Source organism: Ahaetulla prasina, chromosome 2 (assembly GCF_028640845.1).
Source record: "Ahaetulla prasina isolate Xishuangbanna chromosome 2, ASM2864084v1, whole genome shotgun sequence".
Classification (NCBI taxonomy): domain Eukaryota; kingdom Metazoa; phylum Chordata; class Lepidosauria; order Squamata; family Colubridae; genus Ahaetulla; species Ahaetulla prasina.
The window spans coordinates 3780056-3792881 of NC_080540.1; the positions used below are offsets into that span (position 1 = coordinate 3780056).

The 12826-nt window shown below is 46.1% G+C and overlaps 1 protein-coding gene across 2 annotated transcripts in view; it reads right to left on the reverse strand.

Moving 5' to 3' along the window:
- Nucleotides 1–10758, reverse strand: part of LOC131192680 (zinc finger protein 107-like) — a 49824-nt gene extending 39066 nt beyond the window's left edge. Inside the window, exons 1-4 of one of the 2 annotated variants that reach the window (XM_058172061.1) lie at nt 10640–10758; nt 9625–10217; nt 9277–9388; nt 9090–9157 (exon numbers count right to left, since the gene is read on the reverse strand). In XM_058172061.1, the coding sequence (XP_058028044.1) occupies nt 9090–9157; nt 9277–9388; nt 9625–10029 (585 nt within the window). In that variant the 5' untranslated portion in view covers nt 10030–10217; nt 10640–10758. Of the gene's footprint in view, nt 1–6939; nt 6990–9089; nt 9158–9276; nt 9389–9624; nt 10218–10639 lie in introns of those variants that run through there. The other variant, XM_058172062.1, reaches the window with a different exon arrangement.
- Nucleotides 10759–12826: the final 2068 nt, after the last annotated feature.

Below are 12826 nucleotides of genomic sequence, written 5' to 3' on the forward strand. Positions count from 1 at the left end.
GGGAGGCAAGGCGTTCCTACGCCTCCACCCTCATTGCGTCGGCAGATAACCGCCCGGCCGCCCTGTTTCGGGTGACCCGCTCCCTCCTTCATCAGGAGGTGCGGGATGACCCTTTACAGGGGCGTGCCGAGGAGTTTAGTGGTTATCTATACGACAAAATCGCTCAGCTCCGGGATGGTCTGGACCGAAATTGGGATGATCCAAGCGAGGGAGAGGAGGCACGTCTTGTTGAGTCGGTTTGGGATGAGTTTGACCCTGTGGCTCCCGAGGACGTGGACAGGTTGTTGGGGAGGCTCCACGCCACCACATGTTTACTGGATCCGTGTCCCTCCTGGCTGGTGCTGGCCACTCAGGAGGTGACACGAGGCTGGCTCCAGAGGATTACAAATGCTTCTTTGTTGGAAGGGGTTTTCCCTGCCGTCTTGAAAGAGGCGGTGGTGAGACCCCTCCTTAAGAAGCCCTCTTTGGACCCGGCTATTTTGGGAAATTATCGGCCAGTCTCCAACCTTCGCTTTGTTGCGAAGGTTGTAGAGAGTGCTGTGGCGCGTCAGCTACCCCAATACCTGGAAGAATCCGTCTATCTAGACCCGTTCCAGTCCGGCTTCCGACCCGGCTACAGCACGGAGACAGCTTTGGTCGCATTGGTGGATGATCTCTGGAGGGCCAGGGACAGGGGTTATTCCTCTGCCCTGGTCCTATTAGACCTCTCAGCAGCTTTTGATACCATCGACCATGGTATCTTGCTGCGCCGGTTGGGGGGATTGGGAGTGGGAGGCACCGTTTATCGGTGGTTCTCCTCCTATCTCCGACCGGTCGCAGACGGTGTTGACAGGGGGCAGAGGTCACCGCGAGGGCCCTCACTTGTGGGGTGCCGCAGGGGTCGATTCTCTCGCCTCTTCTGTTCAACATCTACATGAAGCCGTTGGGTGAGATCATCAGTGGCTTTGGGGTGAAGTACCATCAGTACGCTGATGACACTCAGCTGTACTTCTCCACCCCAGGTCACCCCAATGAAGTTGTTGAAGTGTTGTCCCGGTGTTTGGAAGCCGTACGGGTCTGGATGGGGAGAAACAGGCCCAAGCCCAATCCCTCCAAGAGGGAGTGGCTGTGGATGCCGGCATCTCGATTCAGTCAGCTGCAGCTGCAGCTGACTGTTGGAGGCGAGTTATTGGCCCCAAAGGATAGGGTGCGCAACTTAGGTGTCCTCCTGGATGAGCGGCTGTCGTTTGAAGATCATTTGACGGCCGTCTCCAGGGGGGCCTTCCACCAGGTCCGCCTGGTTCGGCAGTTGCGCCCCTTCCTTGGTCGGGGTGCCTTGTGCACAGTCACTCACGCACTGCTACCTCTCTCGCTTGGATTATTGTAATGCTCTCACATGGGGCTCCCCTTGAAGTGCACTCAAGGCTTCAGTTAGTCCAGAATGCAGCTGCTGGTGATAGAGGAGCTACGTAGCTCCCACGTAACACCGCCCCTGGGCAGACTGCACTGGCTGCCTTTAAGGTGTTGGTTACGACCTTTAAAGCGCTCCATGGCTTAGGGCCTGGGTACTTACGGGACCGCCTGCTGTTACCACATGCCTCCCACCGACCCGTGACGCTCTCACAGAGAGGACTTCTCAGGGTGCCGTCCGCCAAGCAGTGCCGGCTGGCGGCCCCAGGAAGGTCCTTCTGTGGGGCTCCACACTCTGGAACGAACTTCCCCCGGGTCTGCGCCAAATACCTGACCTTCGGACCTTTCGCCGCGAACTGAAGACACACCTTTTTATTCGCGCGGGGCTGGCTTAAATTTTATGGATTTTATAGTTTTTATTATGAATTTTAAATGGGGTTTTAGTATCTATATTTTTAAATTTTTTAGGCAAATTATAATAAGTTTTTTAATCTTGCATTTTATATAATACTGTCTTGTCTGCTTTTATTTGCCTGTACACCGCCCTGAGTCCTTCGGGAGAAGGGCGGTATAAAAATTAAATAAATGAAATGAAATGAATGAAATGAAACCCCCACTAGCAGTTAAAAAGGAAGAAACAGCTGCAATCACACATTGCTCCCAGAAGCACGAAGCTGAAGCCTGAAGATGACGAATGAGACTTCGTCAGCGTCAAGACACTTCAATTTCTGTGGAGAAAACCCGAACAACCAAAGACCTATATATATATATATATATATATATATATATATATATATATATATATATATATATATATATATATATATATATATATTTGTTTTCTGAGGTTTTCACTGTTTGTATATAGGTCTTTGGTTGTTCAAATCAGTTCAAATCAGTTTGGTTGTTCAAATCAGTTTAAACCCCCACTAGCAGTTAAAAGGAAGAAACAGCTGCAATCACATTGCTCCCAGAAGCACAAAGCTGAAGCCTGAAGATGAATGAGACTTCTCGTCGCCAAGACACTTCAATTTTACGGGAGAAAACCCGAACAACCAAAGACCTATATATATATATATATATATATATATATATATATATATATATATATATATATATATATATATATACATATTTGTTTTCTGAGGTTTTCACGGGTGTTTGTATATAGGTCTTTGGTTGTTCAAATCAGTTCAAATCAGTTTGGTTGTTCAAATCAGTTTAAACCCCCACTAGCAGTTAAAAGGAAGAAACAGCTGCGATCACACATTGCTCCCAGAAGCACAAAATTGAAGCCTGAAGATGACGAATGAGACTTCGAAACGTCGCCAAGACACTTCAATTTTACGGGAGAAAACCCGAACAACCAAAGACCTATATATATATATATATATATATATATATATATATATATATATATATATATATATATATATATATACATATTTGTTTTCTGAGGTTTTCACGGGTGTTTGTATATAGGTCTTTGGTTGTTCAAATCAGTTCAAATCAGTTTGGTTGTTCAAATCAGTTTAAACCCCCACTAGCAGTTAAAAGGAAGAAACAGCTGCGATCACACATTGCTCCCAGAAGCACAAAGCTGAAGCCTGAAGATGACGAATGAGACTTCGAAACGTCGCCAAGACACTTCAATTTTACGGGAGAAAACCCGAACAACCAAAGACCTATATATATATATATATATATATATATATATATATATATATATATATATATATATATATATATTTGTTTTCTGAGGTTTTCACGGGTGTTTGTATATAGGTCTTTGGTTGTTCAAATCAGTTCAAATCAGTTTGGTTGTTCAAATCAGTTTAAACCCCCACTAGCAGTTAAAAGGAAGAAACAGCTGCAATCACATTGCTCCCAGAAGCACAAAGCTGAAGCCTGAAGATGATTTAATGAGACTTCCGAAAAGCCGCCAAGACACTTCAATTTTACGGGAGAAAACCCGAACAACCAAAGACCTATATATATATATATATATATATATATATATATATATATATATATATATATATATATATATATATATATATACATATTTGTTTTCTGAGGTTTTCACGGTGTTTGTATATAGGTCTTTGGTTGTTCAAATCAGTTCAAATCAGTTTGGTTGTTCAAATCAGTTTAAACCCCCACTAGCAGTTAAAAGGAAGAAACAGCTGCAATCACACATTGCTCCCAGAAGCACAAAGCTGAAGCCTGAAGATGAATGTTTCGAAAGCAAGACACTTCCAATTTTACACGGGAGAAAACCCGAACAACCAAAGACCTATATATACATATATATATATATATATGTGTGTGTGTATATATATATATATATATATATATACACATATACATATACATATATATATGCAAATCTCACTCAAAGCCAATTTTGAGTTAAGGAATATTCAGGGGAAACATTCAGGGACCTTGAAGCAGCTTCTCTGCAGAGTGTGTCTGGTGGGCCTGACCCCCGCTCAACTCGTTCCCAGGGATCCGACTTTGGGGCAAAATCCTTTGCTTGAAGCCTCCCATTGGCTTGTAAATGCTCTTTGCGCAGAGACTGAAAAGATTGGAAGGCTTCAAGAAAGGCTATTTCACTGCCCCAAAGTCTCATGAGCTTGCGAGGGCTCTTTGCCAGATCTGGTACAGGCCTCAGTTAGCAGAGAACAGAGGCCTAATGTACTTTAGTGCGAGATCATATGAGATCAGTAGCGTGAGATTTCGCGCTACTGATCTCACATGATCTCTCACTACTGTAGCCCTACATTTTCTGCAGATGCATCAAAGCAGGCAAAGGAACCCATGGCTTGCTACATTGTCACAGGATAAGTCTCAGCAGGATGGAGGGTGGGGAGTAGGTACTCCGAATGTTGTAGCGCCTCTGCTGTCATTTGTAAGTATGGACGGCCATACTGCTGCAACATTTGTAACTCAGCACTGGCTCTAAAATATTTTGGAAGGGCAGAGCACAACTTCAAATGGTCTCTAAGTGAACGGTGGTAACTTGGGCATTACCTATGTTCTGAATCACATTGAATGAGGCCTTCGTTCTTGAATTAAATTGGGAGAACGCTCTTCCATGGCCTGAGCTTGAAAGTTCTGTTCTCACACAATTTTGGGAGGTTTCAGAGGACAAATGACAACACATTCCTCTCACATGAGGAGGTTCCAAATGACACATAAAAGCACACCTCATTCTTTTCAGCCTCCACAGATAAGTTCAAATAGAAATGGAAATATAAAGATTAAAAAATGGCACAGAAAGTATGTAAGGCAGGGGTCCCCAAATTACAGCCTGCGGGACGGATCTGGCCTGCGATGCGGCTAGATCCTGTCCATGGGGCTGCCCTTGAGACACACAAAGTGCCTCAGGCCTGGCCAGCTAGGTGCTAGTCTATAACTTGATGGCTGCCATCCAGGCCGGAACACGGTCAGCCTTAGATCTGCAGGGCAGCCCTGGAGCCAGCAAGGAACTGTCCTGCTGCATTGCCCTTCCCCCTGGGCGCTCCTCTGCCTCCTGTGGGGGCAGAGGTGAGGCAGCGGGGTTGGCCCTTAGCTGGTTCCAGGGCTGCCCCACAGAGCTAAGACTGACTGCGTTCAGGCTGAATAGCCACCATCCAAGCGTTGCATCCATCATCAGCACCTCCATAGCCTGTTCGTTGGCCCAGCCTTGTAGCCTGTGTGGTTTCCCTTTCACTGGGACTGCCCCCATGTGGGAAAGCAACAGCCACAGTAAGCATGGCCACCGGCAGCGCTGCCAAACTCTCCGGAACAAGATGGGAATGAGAAGGAGGCAGGCAGGGAAGGAAGGAACACTCTAGTACGCCAGCGGGAAACACCCAAGACACCTTGGTTGAGGATGCATATTGACTTTGCGGGGCCCTTTCACGGACAGACTTTTATGGTGGTAGTGGGTGCCTACTCAAAATGGCTTGAGGTGGTACTCATGACATCGACCATCTCGGATGCCGTGATCAAGACCCTTAAAAGGCTAGTTGTGACTCATGGACTGCCAGATGTCCTCGTTTCAGACAACGGGCCATAGCTCACATCAAGCCAGTTCAAACAAACAAAAACCCCATGATTTGCTCTCACACACCCACCCCAATCTTCTTTGAAAGGTAAATATTATATATAAAGGAAATGTTAGGGACAGAAGCATCCACTCCATTAAACTTAAAGCACTTAAGGACAGGAAATACCTTAATGCTGATTAAATCTAAAAGAGGCCAAATCAGGAGGATTGACCAGAAAGTGACTCCCTGATAACTAAGGACAGATCCTCCTCAACTTTCATTTAGAATTGCAGGATGACAGAGAAAGAGAAGAAAAGCTTTAAAGTTAATAGGCTTACTCTGGTAATTACACAACTAAGCAATTTAGGTCGCGGAACACAGGCAATGAAACAAAAAGAGAGAGAGCTGGCAGCTAGAGGCAAAACATACCTTTCCTCTTTTTAACAATGTCTCTGGTGACTTTAATGTTAACCGAGGGAGGAATGAATGCAGAAAGTTGCACAAAAAAAAAGGGGGCGCTTAATTAATGGCTTTGTTTTTAATTGGATTGATTCATCAAGATTTCTCATGAACAAAAAAGAGAGAGGAAGAAAGAGAGAGAGAACACACCCACATACACACACATGTACATACACAAAGACACGCAGAGAAGACAAATCTAGGGACAAGAGAACCTTACAAGCCCCAGTAACTGCTTCTTCCACTCCCAAATCCTTTTCTTCCAAAGGAAAAAGATCCCAAGCCCAGAAATGACGCTCCCAGAGCTGGAGAGGTACACTGGTCAGTCCTCCCAATTTGGCCTCTTTTACATTTAATCAACATTAAGGTACTGCCTGTCCTTAAGTAATTTGAAATCTATTTGTTTTAAATAAAAGTAAGAAATGCAAATTAATATTACTGGAAGTAATAACAAAAGGTCATTCCATGAGTTAAATGCATCAGAAATCAATTTACATAAAAGTATATGGTACATTCAGAGAAATGCAATCCTAATGAGTGGTTCTCTTTCCCAAGTTTGGGGGTTTTAGTTACAGTCTTAACTGATGCAGTTCTCAGTCTGGTTTATTGTGTCGTCATTTGAAACATATGATCAGGAGTTATTTTGAAGGAAATCCTGGTTTTTTTATTCTTTTTTTAAGGGCATATTTTCAGGAACCTGAAGCTGCTGTTGTAATGAAGTTAAGCGCTTTTTCCCTTCAGGGAAAGGGATAGATGCCTTTGAGCAAGTACATCTTAGGAAGGACAAAAGCAAAATGGACTGCTAAATTGGCCACGCCCACCCAGTCACATGACCACTTGGCCACACCGACCCATGAATTGGCCTCCTGTTTAAAAAGTTTGAGGACCCCTGATGTAAGCGAAGAGACATTGATTCTTTCCTTCCTTGGAGTACGAGAAGACCAGATCCTTTCCTTCTCCCTCCCAGGAGACAATATCCGATTACTGATTTTTTAATAAAAAACAAACTATAATCTGTCTTCTTGAACTCTCGGATTGGGGACTAGAAAACTCTTACCCAGAGAGACCACATTCCTATGGTTTTCAAGCATGACTTCCGAATGCAGCGCTTTTCTGATCTCAGCCATCGCCTGCAAAAGTCATGGAGTCGGCTGCAAAGTCCTCGGGGACCCTCAGCCTCCTGGCATTGGATGAAGCTCCAGGGCTGAACTTCTGAAGGGAGGATGGTTTCCTCCTCCAGGATCTTCTGCCTGGTCCTTGTCCAGAGCTTCCCAGGCTGAGCAGCTGAAGGGCCTTTTCCGGCTCCCTCCTTTCCCAAAGGTTGTGTCTCCATCCTTTCTCTCTCCTGCAGAGCAACTCCAAATGGCTCCAAGGACTCTTCTGGGTCTCCAGATGCCTTTTCCTTCACAGGACCATTTCTGGTGCCTCAGGACTCTGATCCCTCCAAGTTATTCCGCTCTTTTTTTTTTCTCCAAGAGATTTTGCCTTGCAAAGATTTCAAATGGCTTCAAGTTTCTGTATCTGAGATTGAAGGAAAAATAAACGCCAAGAATTAGAAAGTGGAATTTAGCAACTGAACAACCTTCAACCAACCTGCCTGGAGCCCCAAGCGGCTCATCCCAGCGCAGGGCCAGGAGGAGCTGGAGAGGCCGCCCGCTTCTCTCCCTCCGGAGACAGGATGGCCTGGGGCCTGGTGCAGAATCCTGCCTCCTCCTCGCCCGGCTTCTCCTCTCCTGCTCCTCCCCCTCAGGCTCTTCCCGACCTCCCCGCCTTCCAGGCATCCCCTTCCCCTCCATGGAGGGTGGCTGAGCATGGGACCCAGGTTGAAGCCGGAGGAAGGCCGGGAGTCTCCCTCCTCCGCCTCCCTTTGCCCGGGAAGAGCCCCAACTCACCCGGGACTCAGGATCTTCCAGACTCTCCTGAAGACGGAAAAAAGAACAGAATTGGAGGATTCACAAGATCTGTTCATCTTCATCAATCATTTAGACAAGAGGATAGAAGAGGAACTCATCCAATTTGCACACAAGACCAAATTGACAGGAATACCAACACTCCAGAAGATAAGCTAAAGAAATAGAAGGATTGACAGTGAGAACAATTAATCAGTGGAATGACTTGCCTCCAAAAATTGTGCGTGCTCCAACACTGGAGATTGGACAGCCATTTATTTGAAATGTGATAGGGCTTCCTGTCTGAGCAGGGGGGTTGGACTAGGAGACCTCCAAGATCCCTACCAATTCTGTTATTCTGCTCCATTGTTCCCAAATTTCCAAAGCAATTATATGCACTAACTTAAATGGCTGTGCTTCACAGAAGTTCTAATTTTAGGTGAAAAAATAGACAATTCGGAAAATTTCTTTGACCGAAGAAATATTTGGGGCAGGTTTTGTCAAACTGATAGATTCTGCATAATATACAGTGCCTTTCAGTAAAGTAATCCCACTTCTGGATCAACTGATCTATTGCTCTGTCTATCATTTATTGATCTAGTAGGCAATGGCTGAATGAGAAAAAACAAGACAACATTTCCTGCGAAGGTCGTTTCTTAGCCTTTGCAAAGCAGGAATGTTTGATCTCCTAATCCAGGCACAAATCAGAGGATTGGAAATTATTTTATAGCCCGATGTACTGCAATTAAATGCTCTATGTGGCCATTCTTTGGATTTTAAAATTCTGCTTTATTTTTTAATATGATTTGCTTATTTTTTGAACTACAGGTTATGAACAAGGCTTTTAAAAAATGGTAATGTGACAATCTGAGTATTTAGTTATTTCTTCATTAGCCTGCAGAATTCCAAGTCAAAGAATTAGAAAAAGAACGGTTCTCTAGCAGTTACCGCCACTGTGATATGTTTATTTCTATTTCTTGAAGAACTTGTTAAAAAATTACTTCTTGTAAACACATAGTTGGAGGAGTACCTAGCAAAAGAAGATAACCAGAGGAAGCTATGCTGGTCTTTAAAAAAACATTTGCTAAACAGAATCTGAGGGTAGAAATGACAAACCATTGTGTCCTGGTAATAATCTACAAAGAAGCTAAACTGGCTGACAGCAGCTTGAACCTGCTGTCCATATGATGTCCATGTCGCGCAGGAACACAAAAATAATCTAGTCAGAACAAGGGAGGGAAATAGAAGGAGAGCGAACTCTGCACACCCACCACCTGAAGGAAAGGAGAATACAAATCTAATAATGTTCCTTTCTTACTTGATTTGGAGGTTCAACCAATGTTTGAGCTCCATTGTAAGAACCAGAAAACTTCATGCTTTGTTTCTCTGTAAGGAATAAATAATTTCAAAATGCATATTTAACAATATAAGAAGAAGTATACTACAGAAGAGAAGAAGGTAAGACAGATGGAATTTCTCTGGGTAATCGGAGGATCTTTGATTACCTCCTGAAGTGTCCTGACATTGATCTTCCAAAGAGATCCGCCGGAAAATCAGCTCCTGAGGGGGATTTGATGGATTCTTTTCCTCAGGATCTCTGATCTCTATAGTGCAGCACTTCAAATAAGAGGAAGGGGAAAAAAAGCAGAATTAATATACATCACACAAAATAAAGTGGATTCATATTCGGAACACAACCTCAAAGCCCCCAATAGTGAGGTTGAGTGAGAAAACAATGGAATAATGTCCTACAAGAATTGGTGGGACATTGCCACATATTATGAATTATTAGGGAGGGGTGAAGTATTCAAACACATTCTTTATTCCCTTCTGGGCTCCCTAAAGTGTCTCACCTGCAAGTCAACCTGCTCCTTCTGCTCCTCCGTCTGGCTCAGGAGGAAGCCTTCAGCCAGGGCCACTGCCTGGGAGCTGGTCTCTGCTCCACATTCCCTCACCCAGCCCTCCATCTCTGGGGGCAGAAGAGCCAGGAGCTGCTCCAGAACCACCAGGTCCAGCATCTGGGCTTTGGTGTGCTTTTCTGATCTCAGCCATCGCCTACAAAAGTCATGGAGTCGGCTGCAAAGTCCTCGGGGACCCTCAGCCTCCCGGTATTGGATGAAGCTCCAGGGCTGAACTTCTGAAGGGAAGATGGTTTCCTTCTCCAGGATCTTCTGCCCAGTCCTTGTCCAGAGCTTCCCAGGCTGAGCAGCTGAAGGGCCTTTTCCGCTTCCCTCCTTTCCAAAAGGTTGTGTCTCCATCCTTTCTCTCTCCTGCAGAGCAACTCCAAATGGCTCCAAGGACTCTTCTGGGTCTCCAGATGCCTTTTCCTTCACAGGACCATTTCTGGTGCCTCAGGACTCTGATCCCTCCAAGTTATTCCGCTCTTTTTTTTTTCTCCAAGAGATTTTGCCTTGCAAAGATTTCAAATGGCTTCAAGTTTCTGTATCTGAGATTGAAGGAAAAATAAACGCCAAGAATTAGAAAGTGGAATTTAGCAACTGAACAACCTTCAACCAACCTGCCTGGAGCCCCAAGCGGCTCATCCCAGCGCAGGGCCAGGAAGGAGGAAGCTGGAGAGGCCGCCCCGCTTCTCTTCCACTCTCCGGAGACAGGATGGATCCCTCGGGGAGCCTGGTGCGAATCCTGCCTCCTCCTCGCCCGGCTTCTCTCCTCTCCTGACCTCCCTCCCCACTGGGCTCTTCCCCGACACGGACCCAGGATCCCCGCCGCCTTCCCGGCATCACCGCTTCCCCCAGCATGGAGAGGGTGGCTGAGGAGCATGGGTCCCGGGGTGGAAGCCGGAGGAAGGCCGGGCGCGGGTCTCTCCCTCCTCCGCCTCCCTTTGCCCGGGAAGAGCCCCCAACTCACCCGGGACACATCAGGATCTTCCCAGCCAGACTCTCCCGCAGCCTCTCCGCCTCCGCGGAGCCCCAGGGGTTAAGGAGAGCGAGTGCGTGGTCCTAGAGGGGCAAGGCTCTATGATGTCATTTCCTTCACAGCCTCCTCTACAGAAGTAGGCGTGTCTTTCGTCCAACGGTGGGCCAATGGGGAAGTCCCTGATTTTCCCTTCTCTTGGCAGAAGGCGCCCCCTAGTGGATTCTGCGTAAATCTACAGGATTCCCTGCAAAGCGCGGGAAAGAGGAGCGTCTCTGAGGGAAGGGCAGGGATGATGGTCATAGGAGTAGGAGGAAAGTCCCCTCGCCGTCTTCCTCCCCTTCCTGCCAGGAACTGTTTGTGGTGATGGAGAAAAATCTCCCTGGAGGGTTTGAACTCAACTCTCTCAAGATCAGCTGCCCTGAAGGGTGAGCAGAGATTGGAGGACGCCTCAGAAGTGTCCAAATCACGGGTGCGTTTCAAAACTCGTCGCTACAGGTTTCCTCGAGGGCATGTGCGCGCATGTGCAGAAGCGCCCGGGCAGGTGGGCGGAGCCTCCGGGAGAAACTGGTAGCAACCCATCACTGGTCCAAATCCTGTCAGAAACGGTCAGGCGGTCAGAAGAGGAGGACCATGAGGCTCTCTGGGAAGCACAACTTGTGTCTTGCGGTTGTTGTGAAGTCCCGTCCTAAGTGGAGAAAGGTGGGACAAAGCAGGGAAGCCACAATCAGGAAAATGGTTTTCATACATTTGTTTTTTATTTCTTGAATTGAATACATACAGGCCCCGTTCCCAAATTATTCCCTCAGCCTCAGATTGAAGGAGAGAAGCAGAAAGGGCAGAGACCCCTCCAACCAATTCTGATGAACACCCTGGGCGACCCGTCTCTTGTGCCCGTGGAAAGGCTCTGAAGAGAAAGAGAAAAGAAAAATAGTTCCAAAATGGAGGAAAACCTAAAAGCTGAGTTCGTTCTGACCAGCTTGATTCAGCCTTTAATCTTTCTGTCTGGTAAAATGAGGACCCAGATTGCTGGGGTCAATATGCTGACTTTGTAAACTGATCAAAGTTTGTTTGTTTGTTTGTTTGTTTGTTTGTTTATTTATTTATTTATTTATTTATTTATGTTTTTATACCGCCCTTCTCCCGAAGGACTCAGGGCGGTGTACAGCCAAATTAAAACAATACAATATACAAATTAAAACAAAAACTTAAAACAACCATATTTCATAATTGGCCGAAATTTAAAACAATCAATTTAAAACCCTTAAAATTCATAAATAACCCCGATTAAAATTTAGTAAACTTTTAAGCCAGTCCCGCTTGAATAAATAAATGCGTTTTCAGCTCATGGCGAAAGGTCTGAAGGTCAGGCAATTGGCGCAAACCAGGGGGAAGTTCGTTCCAAAGAGTAGGAGCTCCGACAGAGAAGGCCTTCCTTCAGAGCCATTGCTTGGGCGGACGGCACTGAGAAGACCCTCTCTGTGAGATCAGGTCGGTGGGAGGCATAAGGTAACAGCAGGCGGTCCCGTAAGTACCCGGGCCCTAAGCCATGGAGCGCTTTAAAGGTGGTAACCAAGACCTTAAAGCGCACCCGAAAGACCACAGGAAGCCAGTGCAGACTGTGCAGGAGTGGTGTTACATGGGAGCAACGTGTGGCTCCCTCTATTACCCGCTCAGCTGCATTCTGAACTAACTGAAGCCTCCGGGTGCAGTTTGCTATAAAGCTTTGTGGACTGGTATATTAGAGCCGTGGTGGCACAGTGGTTAGAGTGCAGTACTGCAGGCAGATCTCAGCAGCTCAAGGTTGACTCAGCCTTCCATCCTTCTTTCTGAGGTCTGTAAAATGAGGACTCAGATTGTTGGGGGCAATAGCTCAGATTAATAAATGATAGAGAGATAGATCAGTTTGTCCAGAAGTCGGATTACATTCCTGAAAGGCACTGAAACTTCTGCAGAATCAATCGGCTTGATAAAACTTGCCCCAAATAGGCGAGTCCTACTTTTTGCTCTTGACATTCTCGCTGCTTGCTTGCAGCAACTGGGACTACTGCGGGCAGCACAGGCAGAGGCACGGGACCCCAAAGACTTTCAACGGTATCCCTGCTTGTTTGATCATTCATAATCTTAGCACACTGGAGTGATTCTCATTCTGATTCTCTGGAGTATCCCTAATTTGGGACA